The 15,948-nt window shown below is 38.6% G+C and overlaps 1 protein-coding gene across 1 annotated transcript in view; it reads right to left on the bottom strand.

Moving 5' to 3' along the window:
• Nucleotides 1-11,932: 11,932 nt before the first annotated feature.
• Nucleotides 11,933-15,948, bottom strand: part of trappc14 (trafficking protein particle complex subunit 14) — a 36,181-nt gene continuing 32,165 nt past the window's right edge. Inside the window, exon 13 of the mRNA XM_083789561.1 lies at nucleotides 11,933-15,507. Coding sequence (XP_083645687.1) covers nucleotides 15,339-15,507 — 169 coding nt within the window. The 3' untranslated portion in view covers nucleotides 11,933-15,338. The remainder of the gene's footprint in view (nucleotides 15,508-15,948) is intronic.

Below are 15,948 nucleotides of genomic sequence, written 5' to 3'. Positions count from 1 at the left end.
GCCGAAACCCAGGAAAGAAACCAGGGACCTTTTGATCTTCAGTCTGACACTCTCCCAACTGAGCCATTTCGGCTTGCAAAAATGATGAAAAACGAGGTTACATTTTTTTTTCAAAAATTCAAAAAACGATGGGCTATAACCCATGTTTTTTTTTTTTTTCATTTTTTTCAAATCCTCAAAAATGATGAAAAACGGCGTGCTATAGTATCCCGTATGGTATGGGCTATAGCCCATGGTCAAAAATGATGAAAAACGAGGTTAATTTTGTTTTTCCAAAAATTCAAAAAACGATGGGCTATAACCCATGTTTTTTTTTCTTCATTTTTTTCAAATCCTCAAAAATGATGAAAAACGGCGTGCTATAGTATGCCGTACGGTATGGGCTATAGCCCATGGTCAAAAATGATGAAAAACGAGGTTAAAAAAAATAATCAAAAATTCAAAAAACGATGGGCTATAACCCATGTTTTTTTTTTTTTTCATTTTTTTCAAATCCTCAAAAATGATGAAAAACGGCGTGCTATAGTATGCCGTACGGTATGGGCTATAGCTCATGGTCAAAAATGATGAAAAACTAGGTTAATTTTTTTTTTCAAAAAATCTAAAAACGATGGGCTATAACCCATGTTTTTTTTTTTTTTTTTTTTTTTTTCAAATCCTCAAAAATGATGAAAAACGGCGTGCTATAGTATGCCGTACGGTATGGGCTATAGCCCATGGTCAAAAATGATGAAAAACGAGGTTAAAAAAAAATTCAAAAATTCAAAAAACGATGGGCTATAACCCATTTTTTTTTTTTCATTTTTTTCAAATCCTCAAAAATGATGAAAAACGGCGTGCTATAGTATGCCGTACGGTATGGGCTATAGCCCATGGTCAAAAATGATGAAAAACGAAGTTACATTTTTTTTTCAAAAATAAAAAAAACGATGGGCTATAACCCATGTTTTTTTTTTTTTCATTTTTTTCAAATCCTCAAAAATGATGAAAAACGGCGTGCTATAGTATGCCGTACGGTATGGGCTATAGCCCATGGTCAAAAATGATGAAAAACAAGGTTACATTTTTTTTCAAAAATTCAAAAAACGATGGGCTATAACCCATGTTTTTTTTTTCCATTTTTTTCAAATCCTCAAAAATGATGAAAAACGGCGTGCTATAGTATGCCGTACGGTATGGGCTATAGCCCATGGTCAAAAATGATGAAAAACGAGGTATTTTTTTTAATTTTTTTTATCAAAAAACGATGGGCTATAACCCATGTTTTTTTTTTTTTCATTTTTTTCAAATCCTCAAAAATGATGAAAAACGGCGTGCTATAGTATGCCGTACGGTATGGGCTATAGCCCATGGTCAAAAATGATGAAAAACGAGGTTAAAAAAAAATTCAAAAATTCAAAAAACGATGGGCTATAACCCATGTTTTTTTTTTTTTTTTTTTTTTTAATCCTCAAAAATGATGAAAAACGGCGTGCTATAGTATGCCGTACGGTATGGGCTATAGCCCATGGTCAAAAATGATGAAAAACGAGGTTACATTTTTTTTCAAAAATTCAAAAAACGATGGGCTATAACCCATGTTTTTTTTTTTTTTTTTTTTTTAATCCTCAAAAATGATGAAAAACGGCGTGCTATAGTATGCCGTACGGTATGGGCTATAGCCCATGGTCAAAAATGATGAAAAACGAGGTTAAAAAAAAATTCAAAAATTCAAAAAACGATGGGCTATAACCCATGTTTCTTTTTCTTTCATTTTTTTCAAATCCTCAAAAATGATGAAAAACGGCGTGCTATAGTATGCCGTACGGTATGGGCTATAGCCCATGGTCAAAAATGATGAAAAACGAGGTTACATTTTTTTTTCAAAAATTCAAGAAACGATGGGCTATAACCCATGTTTTTTTTTTTGTTTTTTTTTCAAATCCTCAAAAATGATGAAAAACGGCGTGCTATAGTATGCCGTACGGTATGGGCTATAGCCCATGGGCAAAAATGATGAAAAACGAGGTAATTTTTTTTATTTTTTTTATCAAAAAACGATGGGCTATAACCCATGTTTTTTTTTTTTTTTCATTTTTTTCAAATCCTCAAAAATGATGAAAAACGGCGTGCTATAGTATGCCGTACGGTATGGGCTATAGCCCATGGTCAAAAATGTAGAAAAACGAGGTAAAAATAAATAAATAAAAATCTAAAAACGATGGGCTATAACCCATGTTTTTTTTTTTCTTTTTTTTTTTTTATCCTCAAAAATGATGAAAAACTGCGTGCTATAGTATGCCGTACGGTATGGGCTATAGCCCATGGTCAAAAATGATGAAAAACGAGGTTACATTTTTTTTCAAAAATTCAAAAAACTATGGGCTATAACCCATGTTTTTTTTTTGTTTTTTTTTTCAAATCCTCAAAAATGATGAAAAACGGCGTGCTATAGTATGCCGTACGGTATGGGCTATAGCCCATGGTCAAAAATGATGAAAAACGAGGTTAAAAAAAAAATCAAAAATTCATAAAACGATGGGCTATAACCCATGTTTTTTTTTTTTTTTCCATTTTTTTCAAATCCTCAAAAATGATGAAAAACGGCGTGCTATAGTATGCCGTACGGTATGGGCTATAGCCCATGGTCAAAAATGATGAAAAACGAGGTTAAATTTTTTTTTCAAAAATTCAAGAAACGATGGGCTATAACCCATGTTTTTTTTTTTTTTTCAAATCCTCAAAAATGATGAAAAACGGCGTGCTATAGTATGCCGTACGGTATGGGCTATAGCCCATGGTCAAAAATGATGAAAAACGAGGTATTTTTTTTTTTTTTATTATCAAAAAACGATGATTTTTCAAAAATTCAAGAAACGATGGGCTATAACCCATGTTTTTTTTTTTTTTTTCAAATCCTCAAAAATGATGAAAAACGGCGTGCTATAGTATGCCGTACGGTATGGGCTATAGCCCATGGTCAAAAATGATGAAAAACGAGGTTACATTTTTTTCCAAAAATTCAAAAAACGATGGGCTATAACCCATGTTTTTTTTTTTTTTTTTTTTTTAAATCCTCAAAAATGATGAAAAACGGCGTGCTATATATAGTATGCCGTACGGTATGGGCTATAGCCCATGGTCAAAAATGATGAAAAACGAGGTTAAAAAAAAATTCAAAAATTCAAAAAACGATGGGCTATAACCCATGTTTTTTTTTCTTTCATTTTTTTCAAATCCTCAAAAATGATGAAAAACGGCGTGCTATAGTATGCCGTACGGTATGGGCTATAGCCCATGGTCAAAAATGATGAAAAACGAGGTTTTTTTTTTTTTTTTTATTATCAAAAAACGATGATTTTTCAAAAATTCAAGAAACGATGGGCTATAACCCATGTTTTTTTTTTTTTTTCAAATCCTCAAAAATGATGAAAAACGGCGTGCTATAGTATGCCGTACGGTATGGGCTATATATGATGAAAAACGAGGTTACATTTTTTTTTCAAAAATTCAAAAAACGATGGGCTATAACCCATGTTTTTTTTTCTTTCATTTTTTTCAAATCCTCAAAAATGATGAAAAACGGCGTGCTATAGTATGCCGTACGGTATGGGCTATAGCCCATGGTCAAAAATGATGAAAAACGAGGTTACATTTTTTTTCAAAAATTCAAAAAACGATGGGCTATAACCCATGTTTTTTTTTTGTTTTTTTTTTAAATCCTCAAAAATGATGAAAAACGGCGTGCTATATATAGTATGCCGTACGGTATGGGCTATAGCCCATGGTCAAAAATGATGAAAAACGAGGTTAAAAAAAAATTCAAAAATTCAAAAAACGATGGGCTATAACCCATGTTTTTTTTTCTTTCATTTTTTTCAAATCCTCAAAAATGATGAAAAACGGCGTGCTATAGTATGCCGTACGGTATGGGCTATAGCCCATGGTCAAAAATGATGAAAAACGAGGTTACATTTTTTTTTTTTAAATTCAAAAAACGATGGGCTATAACCCATGTTTTTTTTTCTTTCATTTTTTTCAAATCCTCAAAAATGATGAAAAACGGCGTGCTATAGTATGCCGTACGGTATGGGCTATAGCCCATGGTCAAAAATGATGAAAAACGAGGTTACATTTTTTTTTCAAAAATTCAAAAAACGATGGGCTATAAGTTTATAACCCATGTTTTTTTTGTTTTTTTTTTTTCAAATCCTCAAAAATGATGAAAAACGGCGTGCTATAGTATGCCGTACGGTATGGGCTATAGCCCATGGTCAAAAATGATGAAAAACGAGGTTAATTTTTTTTTTCAAAAATTCAAAAAACGATGGGCTATAACCCATGTTTTTTTGTTTTTTTTCATTTTTTTCAAATCCTCAAAAATGATGAAAAACGGCGTGCTATAGTATGCCGTACGGTATGGGCTATAGCCCATGGTCAAAAATGATGAAAAACGAGGTTAATTTTTTTTCTTCAAAAATTCAAAAAACGATGGGCTATATATAACCCATGTTTTGTTTTTTTTTTCATTTTTTTCAAATCCTCAAAAATGATGAAAAACGGCCTCCTATAGTATGCCGTACGGTATGGGCTATAGCCCATGGTCAAAAATGATGAAAAACGAGGTTAAAAGAAAAATTCTAAAATTTTAAAAACGATGGGCTATAACCCATGTTTTTTTTATTTTTTCCATTTTTTTCAAATCCTCAAAAATGATGAAAAACTGCGTGATATAGTATAGCCGGGAATCGAACCCTGGTCTCCCACGTGGAAAGCCAACATCTTAACCACTACGACAATTAGAGTTTTGAGGTAGTCAGGCTGAGGCTGAGGCTGAGGCTGTGAGCCACTGCTAGAATAGCAGTAAATGAAGCTCAATAACTCTAGCATTAAACTTTAGGAAGAGTGGGATTTGAACATGAACTCTCTGTGCTGAATAACCCCTACTACACCATCACTCAGTAACATCTGCCTCTTTGTACTGTTGAAGCGATCTTTTGTATGTTAGCCTTCAGATAGTAAAGCCCCTGGGATTCCGAATCCATATTCAATACACACACTTTTGCTTCAACACTCGACAGCCTTGTGTGGCGCTGTGGGCTAGTGCGCTTGGCTGTAAACCAAGAGGTTGTTGGTTCGAATCCACCTCGGGGACGATGGTGCTTTTAACATGATCCGAAGCAGTACTGTTTAAACATTCTAGCTCTGTTTAACTCAAAAGCACCAGGAGAAATCTCCTGAATGCCCCAAGGTGCCTTGGATCAATGGTGTAGAGCGCTTGACCCGTTGCCTCTGCTACAGACAGTTGGCAGGTTCAAGTCCCATGTCATGACAGCAAGGTGCTGGGAAGGACCATCGGGAGACGGTGCTCTCTCCCCCTGTTTCCTGAGATGTAAGGGTCGGGGGTTATGTTTGAAAGAACCCTGTCCACGTAAAGTTTTACAGATGAGAATTAGGTCAAATGTTTAAAAATAAAATAGCAATGCATTTTGGTACATCATCTGACAGGATAGTCTGTGTATTTGCATACTGGAGCCCGATTATAATCCTGGACAATGGCAATGTCATTTTCTTGACTTTTGACAATGAAAAAACTACACACTATAGTATATTTGTTTAATCATTTTCACCTTTTTTTAATCAACATTTTCATGGTAAAAGGTTAGCTGGACAGGGTTCTTTCAGACATAAGCCCCAACCGTTACATCTCAGGAAACAGGGGGAGAGAGAGCACCGTCTCCCAATGGTCCTTCCCAGCACCTTGACATCATGACATAGGACTTGAACCTGCCAAGTGTCTGTAGCAGAGGCAACGGGTCAAGCGCTCCACACCATTGAGCCAAGGCACCTTGGGGCATTCAGGAGATTTCTCCTGGTGCTTTTGAGTTTTTATTTTTTATTCAAGCCTTGAAAAGTTCAAATTACTGCAGCATTGAGCTGTGGGAGGAACAGGCCTTGAACATGGAATGTCTGTACTGAAAGCCTGATGATTAGACCACTGCACCATCAGTCAGACACTCTCAGGCAAAGTCTCCTGGTAATTTTGAAGTGATCTTTTGTTCGTTAGCCTTCAGTTCGTAAAGTTTAAATAACACAGCATCATATTAATCAGATGTTTCTTAGCGCTGTTGAGGTCTTCTTTTGTATGATAGTGTAACAGCCGGGAATCGAACCCTGGTCTCCCACGTGGAAAGCCAACATCTTAACCACTACGACAATTAGAGTTTTGAGGTAGTCAGGCTGAGGCTGAGGCTGAGGCTGTGAGCCACTGCTAGAATAGCAGTAAATGAAGCTCAATAACTAGCATTAAACTTAAGGAAGAGTGGGATTTGAAAATGAACTCTCTGTGCGGAATAACCCCTACTACACCATCACTCAGTAACATCTGGCTCTTTGTACTGTTGAAGCGATCTTTTGTATGTTAGCCTTCAGATAGTAAAGTTGAAAGAATCAAGAGTTGAACATAGAATCACGTTCATCAGAGTGTAACACCCAGGAATCGAACACAGATCACCTGCACTGAAGGCCAACATCTTAACCACTAAGCCAAAGCAACTGCCTATGGCTCAGGGGAGACATGAGACTTTTGAGGTTATCAGGCTGAGGCTGTGAGCAAAAAAATAATTCAAAAAACGATGGGCTATAACCCATGTTTTTTTTCTCCATTTTTTTCAAATCCTCAAAAATGATGAAAAACGGCGTGCTATAGTATGCCGTACGGTATGGGCTATAGCCCATGGTCAAAAATAATGAAAAACGAGGTTAATTTCTTTTTTCAAAAATTCAAAAAACGATGGGCTATAACCCATGTTTTTTTTTTTTTTTCATTTTTTTCAAATCCTCAAAAATTATGAAAAACGGCGTGCTATAGTATGCCGTACGGTATGGGCTATAGCCCATGTTCAAAAATGATGAAAAACAATTTTTTTTTTCTTTTTTCAAAATTAAAAAAAACGATGGGCTATAACCCATGTTTTTTTTTTTTTTTTTTTTTTTAATCTTCAAAAATTATGAAAAACGGCGTGCTATAGTATGCCGTACGATATGGGCTATAGCCCATGGGCAAAAATGATGAAAAACGAGGATATTCTTTTTTTCAAAAATTCAAAAAACGATGGGCTATAACTATTTTCATTAGAAAATATCTAGTTAATGAATAATATTTAAATTAATAGTTGATTTAAATATAAACATGATTTATTTAAAAATATAGTCTGACATTATTAAATTATCAATACCGAAACAGACGTTCTCTCTACCGCAACATACTTAAAAGTATAGCGGTGTATGAGAATGGGTGTTGCGGAGGATGAGACACCAACTTTGGCATGCTACTAGTCCTACATACTTACACCTAGAAACCCCATTCTAGCCTACTTAGGTTCATCTTACGGTGGACATGTTTGCCTGAAAAGGAATCTTTGAAATGTTTCATAGTTTTAGAAATATAGTGCTTTCAAATTTGAGACTTTTAACATGGGGCTCAATGGCAGATTTTGGCACATAAAAAAATCACTTTTACCTAGAAACTCCATTCACACTTTTTATTATTCAGCTTACTGTGGAGACACATGCTGGAACGTTTTACTTTGAAATGTTTTGTAGTTTCTGAGTTATTTAACTTAAACGCCCAATGCATTCTCTATGGCAATAGCACAAACTTTGGCATGCTACTAGTCCTACATACTTAAACCTACCAACCCCATTCTAGCCTACTTAGGTTCATCTTACGGTGGACATGTTTGCCTGAAAAGGAATCTTTGAAAGGTGTCATAGTTTTAGAAATATAGTGCTTTCAAATTTGAGACTTTTAACATGGGGCTCAATGGCAGAGAATGGCACGTAAAAAAAATCACTTTCACCTAGAAACTCTGATCTCCATTCCTACTTATCCTCAGTTGTTTTCCTTTTTCCATGTTCTATAGCCTACGTCTCTTGGTGGATCCAGTAGGTGGTGGTGGTGGCATGAGGGTTGAACCTAGCCTGGGTAAAGATTTCTGGGGACTTTTAACTTCTTCTTTCTTCAAAGTAAAGTTTCAGAGTGAAGAGCAGAGTGGGGTTTGAACCCACAATGTCTGGATCATGTGGACAGACGCTTAACACTGTGAGCTACCACTCTCTCTGTGGTCTATCATGGTTTCTCCTCTCTTTTATCTGACTAACATCCATGATAACAAAGCACTAAAGACACGTGATGTATACCAGCAAACTCTGTTAAGATGCACTGTACATGATCCCAAGGCCCCATTTGAAGTGACAACCAGAAAAGCAACCTAAAATAGAAGCGTAACTGTGAGGAATCTCAGAGAGCAGTGGCTCCTGGTGTTAAGACAATATCTATGTGAGCAAGAGGTTGTCAGTTCAAACCCAGCTGAGCTCTGGAGCATGTTTTGGAGAAGAACACTGGTAAGAGATGGAAAGCTGAAGAGGTTCTCAAAGAGCCTGGTGGCTGTCTGGGTTAAGACACTGTCCATGTGAGCCACAGGTCGTGGGTTCAAGTCCAGACCCATGTCCTTCTGCTCAACACATGTTTTGAAGAGTGACATCAAGAAGAACACCCTAAAACTGTGATAGGTTACAGAGAGCATGGTGGCTCCCTCTATTAAGATACTGGGTATATGATCCTCAGGTTGTGGGTTTGAATCAGGAACAGGCTCATCATTCTTTTTAATCCTCAAAAATCATGAAAAACGACATACTATAGTATGTCTTCCGAAACCATGAACTATAGTATGCCGTTGTGCAATAGCACAAACTTTGGCATGCTACTAGTCCTACATACTTACGCCTAGAAACCCCATTCAAACCTGGTAGAAAGGGAGTCTACCAACGCGCCTCAAGCCTGAAACGGCTGATCCGGTGCTTCACAGGTGCAGGGACATCAAAGTTGCATAAGGAGAAGAGACTGGAGCAGCACGGACATTTAGAGCCTTTTATTTAGGTGCTGAGTATACAAAACGACTAACGTTTCGACCTTGCGGTCTTCATCAGAGTCATCAGAGCCATTCAAACCTATTTAGGTTATTTTACGGTGGACTAACATTCATGATAAAGCACTAAATTACAGGGGTGTCAAACTGGTGATTTTTTTTTTCTTTTTTAATAGCTAAAATATAGGCTAATAAGTAAGGCTGCATGATATATCGAACATGTACCTTCATCAGAGTGGAGAATATAAGTATAAATCAAGTTGAGCAAATCCACTCTTCTCTGCCCCTCTCTAACAGACACAGTTAACGATCGCTTGTTAAGTGCCTGCCAGACAGACAATCAGATGAAATGAAGGCAGGTGTAGAGTAGAGTGTAGACTAGTGAACTGAACATGTTCTCTTTATATCAAGTACTTCATACCAGCCCCTTATGAAACTACTTCTCCCCAAATCCAAATGGATTTCATTTTCCATCCTGAATGGCAGTAACTAGCATACAATGAGAACTGAGAAGATCTCCACAAAGGTTTACTCATCAAAACTGATTATAAAACTGTAACCATCAAAGCATGCACTCAACATAATGGTTATGTGACCATGGCATGTGCATAATATAAAATCTTATAAGTTTGATCTGATATTGATTAATATGGGGGGTGGGTTCAATGAATCGATTATTAATCGGCAGAGCTGTCGACTATTGTCAACATATTCCCCAATTTCCACTGAGATTATGGGGTGAATGAATGTGGCCAGACCCATCTTCTCTTTCTGTCATAGTGACATTGTCCTGCATAAGATCATGTCCAAATCAGGTTCTCGAATCTCCAGTAGCCTCTTCAGTTTTTTGAAGATTTTTTGAGTGGTGCAACCACTCCCTTACGGAGCTATGTGTGTGGCTGGCTGGGTCTGGGCACTATGTGTGTGGCTTGCTGGCTGGCTGGGTCTGACCACTATGTGTGTGGCTGGCTGGCTGGCTGGGTCTGAGCACTATGTGTGTGGCTTGCTGGCTGGCTGGGTCTGAGCATACATAGATAGATAGATATAGATAGATAGATAGATATTATAGCAGTGACTGACTGAGACATCGAGCGTGCGTGCACAACTGGTTGTGGCCCCCATCAAGTGACCTTTTGACCAATGCGGCCCTCGCCCCAAGTTGAGTTCCACACCCCTGCACTAAAAGCACTAGTCTGAGCACATGTGAGTCTGAGATTGTTAGTTCAAATCCAGCTGAGCTCTGCGTACTTTCACGAACAGGGACACTTGGCGAAATATAGGCGAACAGTGAACGATTTTAATCGGTGAACGATTTATATCGAACCACATTCAAACTTTTAAATGTTCATGTTGTGCAGATTTTCACCTAGAATGTGATTTTCATCATTTTTTTTTAATCCTCCAAAATCATGAAAAACAACATAGGCTACTATAGTATTCATAGTTTTAGAAATATAGTGCTTTCAAATTTGAGACATTTATAATGAGGGTCAATGGCAGAAAGTGATTAATCCTTTTTTTTTAATCCTCGAAAATCATCAAAAACGACATACTGTAGTATGTCTTTCGAAACACAATCGATTTACAACGATTTTATTTAAATTGTTGAACGATTTAAATCGTTTAAAAGGAGTTTTTCTTTTTCAGTATCGTCTTGAAAAAGAAAAATGACATTTTCCATGGTGTGTCTGTGTGCAAGCTATGGTAAATTATGATTTTTGGTGTTTGCAATTAGGAAAGGATTCAGGTTAAGCTTAGGGTTTGACATTTAGAGTATTTTTTATTTTTCTTTAGTTTATTAATTAATAGGATCCTAATTAGCTGGTGCATAACAGCATCTAGTCTTCCTGGGGTGCACACCAGTGACTTAGAGGTTACGTTTAGAGGTTGTGTTTAGGGCTATGGTTGGAGTTGTGCCTGATTTACACTTAGTCGCATGCTGGTGTCGCACTCAGAAAATACCTGATCTACTGAGATGCGTTGAGCTTGTAGATCGGCAATTGTTGGTGTGCGACATGAAGAATAGCCTAAAAAGAGTAAAAATGGCATTTATAACTATTACTGCGACAAGCACAGTAATAGTTTGTGTGTGTGTGTGTTCCGCGTGTGTGGGGGAGATGAGGCATGCATTTCAAAGGGTAAGTTGATCCCTGGAGCTGTAAATGTGACAGGAGAATGTCAGATGAATAAATGGCTTCATCACGTACACTTAATTGGCACGGAGGTCACCGGCCAGCAGCTATACAGACCGCGTCCATGTACCAGTGACATCAAGGCCGGCCAGGGCCTTACTTTTGCTATACTTTAAGTACATTTTGATACCAGGACTTCCAGGCTTTTACTTGTAACGGAGTATTAATAAATTACAGTATTGATATTAAGTAAAAAATGTTAGTACATTTTCCACCACTGCCCATCTGCCACACCAAAGCAATATACATGGAAAAATGACACTGAAAAATATATTTTATGGTACCCCACAATCTTATAATTTAAAGGTATAGTATACTATAAAATGAGAACCAGCTCAGTGGCCTTGTGGTTAGAGTGTCCGCCCTGAGACTGGGAGGTCGGGGTTCGATCCCTGGCCGGGTCATACCAAAGACTGCTTGACACTCAGCATCAAGGGTTGGATTGGGGGTAAGTCCCTGCGACATACTAGCGTCATGTCCAGGGGGTGTACTTGTACATCAAACTGCCTCACGCTACAGAAACTGGAGATAGGCTCCTGCCCTATGGGCCTCATGGCTCGGCAAGGCTACTTACTTACTTAGACTATAAAATATTTTTTATTCAATACACACTTTGTTTTAATCCCATGATTTTATAACCCATTTTTCACCCCTGTGTCAATTATCTAATGTGATCCTGGGATCTACACACCCTCCACCAACCTGGGGAGAGCAACGGACTTGAACTCATGCTTCCTTAATGCATGAGTGTCCAAGTTGCTCCTTTACACCCGACAGGGGGGAGTTTCCCTGGTTGGACGTAGCGCGTGGAAGGAACATGCTATTCCAACCAGTTCCTTTCCCCTCCATCAGGCACCCCGGCTGGCCAGGGGGAGGCAGTTTAGAGACCAGGATTACTGCATGTTTTTTGTGAGGGTATCTACCCTAGGCCGGGGACACAGGGAGAACATGCAAACTGTTGTCTGTGAACTGTTGTCCATGTAATCATGTCATTCTCACACAAAAACACACACTACATACAAAATGCTATTTGAATTTGAGTTTTTCGGCCTGTAATGAATGAGGCATCAAATTTATGAGTGGTTCTGATGTGAAATACTTCGTATCGTTTATTCGTCATGCTCCAGTTCTGTAAAGGCCTTAACCATTGCTCAAAAGTAAACACAAACTGAAGAAGAAACTAAATAAGAAAAACTAACATCCAAAATTTGATCCCATGGAAGTGCAGATTAAAACACCGACATTAAAAATAAATATTTCTTTCTTTTTAAACCAACAATAAAATAATGATAATCCAGTGTGAGACCAATACAATACAGTACAGAGGGTTGTAATGCGCTGTAAGACAGCACACTCACATTCAAGTTCTAACAGACATATATAGTATGAAACTCCAAACAAAAAGTTCACAAAAAGTATGTTTTGGTAGATGAATTCTCTGTTGTAGCAATGCTTCTCAGCATAACCTTTATACAGTTGGTAAGCCTGTTCATTTATGGTTTAAACGGAGAACATAATTTGTATGGAACATGCATTTATTTTTTGGGTTGTTGAGCCCATCAAAGATTTGCTTAGTCGTCGTCATGCTTATTCATCTCTTGTCGGGTTGAAACCTTGTTATGTCCAAAACGGTTACTTTTTCAGGATTCTAATAAAAAAAAGTTACTTTGCGACACGTTTGTGAGCTTGTAGATGTGCTACTTTTGTGTGACACCGTAGTCTGATCAAGTAGGGCATTAATTCACGAAAAAAACACAAAACGTTAAAATATGGAGATAAGGTTTCTGCCCGACAGAGACGTTATTCTGCTGTTGCTACTGACTCTTGGTGGATTGGATGACAAGTAGTCTGTAAGAAACAAGAACATTTGGCTATTTTTTTTTACCAGAGACACATCATCTACCAAAAACAACATACACAAACGTTTTTCGACAGACCTAGTGGCGGTTGTTGCTCTGTAGGCACGTCGGCACCATGTGGTCCTCAAAGAGCGGGCCGGGGGCCCGGCAACAGCAGACTCATTCTGACAGGGGGTTGTGCAAAACAAACAAATACAAAACTATTGTAATCGTGGTTAGAGGAATGGTTAATGGCTCCAGTGTTGAGATGCAGGTGCAGACCCACTGTTCCACACCCTGTGCATGGCTAAAGCTAAGCTTCTTTTTGCTTTGTTTTTACATGGAATAATAATAATTTAAAGCTGCCTTTGGTAACTTAAATGTAATTTTATCCAATCTGTATGGTAGAGTATGTTGCAATAAAACTTACATAACCGTATTTTGTCTCCCTGCTCTTCTATTGAGACTAAGGTCATGTCTCACCTAGGCAAAGGATCCGACAGATTCTATTTATCCCCTGAGCAAGAAGGCAGGCTCTATTAGCTCAATGGTAAACATTACAGCACTTCTGGGTTCAAATCCGGGGTAGAAGATGAAAGTTACATAGTGCAGCTTTAAGTGTAGGAATGTCTAACGGTAGGCCAGAGAAGGGCTACAGTACATGTATGAAATGACAATGGTTCCGTTAATAAACAATTAAAAAAAACAAAAACAAAAAAAAACAATTTACAAAAAAATAAGAAAGAAAAAAAAGCCAATCTAGAAGACTCACGTCGGCTATTTTCTGATATTTCTTTGAAACATTTTCCCCCCCATTAATAAACATTAACATTCTGACATTAAATCCTGCAATGTGATGCAAGTTAATTAAAAGAAAATGAAGGATACAAATAAAATAAATGTGCTGATAACGATTCTGAAACAATTTTGTACCTCATCCGTTAAAATGAGAGGCCAACTGTGTGTGTGTGTGCGCTCGCGCGCATGCAATTTTGTTCTTGTGCACTGGGGTCTTGTTCCACTGTGTAGGAAATGTTTTGTGTGTGTGTGTGCGTGGCTGTGTGCATACGTGTCCTTGTTCCAGTGTGTGAGAAATGATCGCGTGAGTGTCCTCGTTCCAGTGTGTGAGAAATGTTCTGGCTCATAATAGCAAACGGACAAAAAGGACTTTCGTTCTCCATTATCTCTCTGTTTTTTTTCTTACTCTATCCTTAAAATTAAACAATTAATCTAACCTCTATCCTCCACCCCATCCTTCATTCCCAAATGTCTTCGTTAAACAGTCCCCAGACCAGAGAATACTTTCTTTTCTGTCTATTGCTACAGAGTGTTTGTTCAGTAACAGGGCAGTCTCCCCAGCTCTAAACATGCATTTACTGTACACAGGTCGGGATAACATTTTTATCCAATCAGGAGAGTACTAATAAACACATACTTAGCAGCTTCTATTCCAAAGTGCTCTGCCTTCCCCCGTTTCTGAAGAGCTGGAGACCCAGGGAGACCCCCGTTACTGAGCACAAACACTCTATATTACTGATCAGAATATAGAGCTATTTAAAATGAAACCTTTTGTTTTAACCACAACAAAAAAGAAACGGGAATGAAGGGATGAGAAAAAAGGGAGGATTATTCTACTTATTCCGTTCAGCGGCCCTACTAGACTATGCTTCTACTGTTCCCTCTAGGCTAGCTTTTCTATGACAAAAACAGATGCTGTCCAAGTTTTACTCCCACCATGCCGTGGGATGGTTCAGTGGTTCTCAAAGTGGGGGTCCGGTCCGGGGACCCCCAGGGGGAAGTGGGGGAGGAGTTACTATAGCCATAATATAGTCATTTTAACAACTTATACATATAAGGTCGTCGACATGAAAAAGGTTTGAGAACTACCGATACAACAACATACGTTTTTCCTTTAAAGAAAACATTTATAGAATCGGCCTCAGGTCTTAATGGCTTATGGGCCGAGATAGAAAGGGTATCATTAATGGGTGGTTCGTGGCCTAATGAATGAGAACCACTGGGCTAGTTTTGTCATGAGGCGAATCGGGCGATAACAGAAGGAATGTCTTTAATCCAGTGGTTCCCAAAGTGGGGTCCGGGGACCCCCAGGGTCCAGGTCCTTGAGGGTCCGTAGCCTAATGCATGTCAAACTGGGGGTCATTGAAATTAAACGGGTTGAGAATCAACCGTCAACGTCTTCTCTTATGGGGGTCTCTGGCATATGTTTTCAAATGGGGGTCCGAGGGCTAGTTAGTGTCAATTTGGGGGTCCATGACGTGAAAAGGTTTGGGAACCACTGCTTTACTCGTTCCACTGTCGACTTGCCGCGGTTAAAACGTCCCAGTCTCTCCAGGCTCCATGGTGGTGGACAGATTTCTGTTTTTGTTGTTGTTGTTGTTTCATCCGCTCTGGCCGTCCCGTACGGGCTGCATCACTAACACCTTACACTCTCTCTTGGCGATCTTGTCCAGGGAGAGGACGGGCCTCTCGGGGGGGAGGTAGAGAGCCCGGCCCACCGGAGAGCCCACCGGCGGCGTGATGGCCCGCCGCTCCATCACACTGCCCGTCCTGTTGGAAATGGAATGACACACGCACACGCGCGCACACACACACGAAAGATACCGGTAAGTTAAGTTAAGACCTTCACAAAGTGACACATTGTAAGCTTCTAGATCTGCCATTTCATTTTTTTTTTATGCATGAACATTTTTTCAACATGGACACGCTTATGACGGTTATGTCAAGATAATTTGCGATTACCTAAAATAATTGCAATTAGACGATTATGTTATAACTGTGAAACCCTACATAATGAGGTTTTACAGCCGACAGAGATAACGTGGTGTTTCTTTTTGAGTGGTGCAACCACTACAACCAGTACCAGTCCGTGTACACCTATGTATGTATGTATGTGGTCATGTACCCATGTGGTCATGAGCACCAGGATATGACTATAGGGTACCAGTAGGGGGCGCCAGAAACAGAGAGAGGGATAGTGCTCTGCTAAAG

This window comes from Protomyctophum parallelum, assembly GCF_964188405.1.
Source record: "Protomyctophum parallelum genome assembly, chromosome: 18".
Classification (NCBI taxonomy): Eukaryota; Metazoa; Chordata; class Actinopteri; order Myctophiformes; family Myctophidae; genus Protomyctophum; species Protomyctophum parallelum.
The sequence above is the reverse complement of the archived record's forward strand: the minus strand, read 5'-3'. Positions and strand labels throughout refer to the sequence as shown.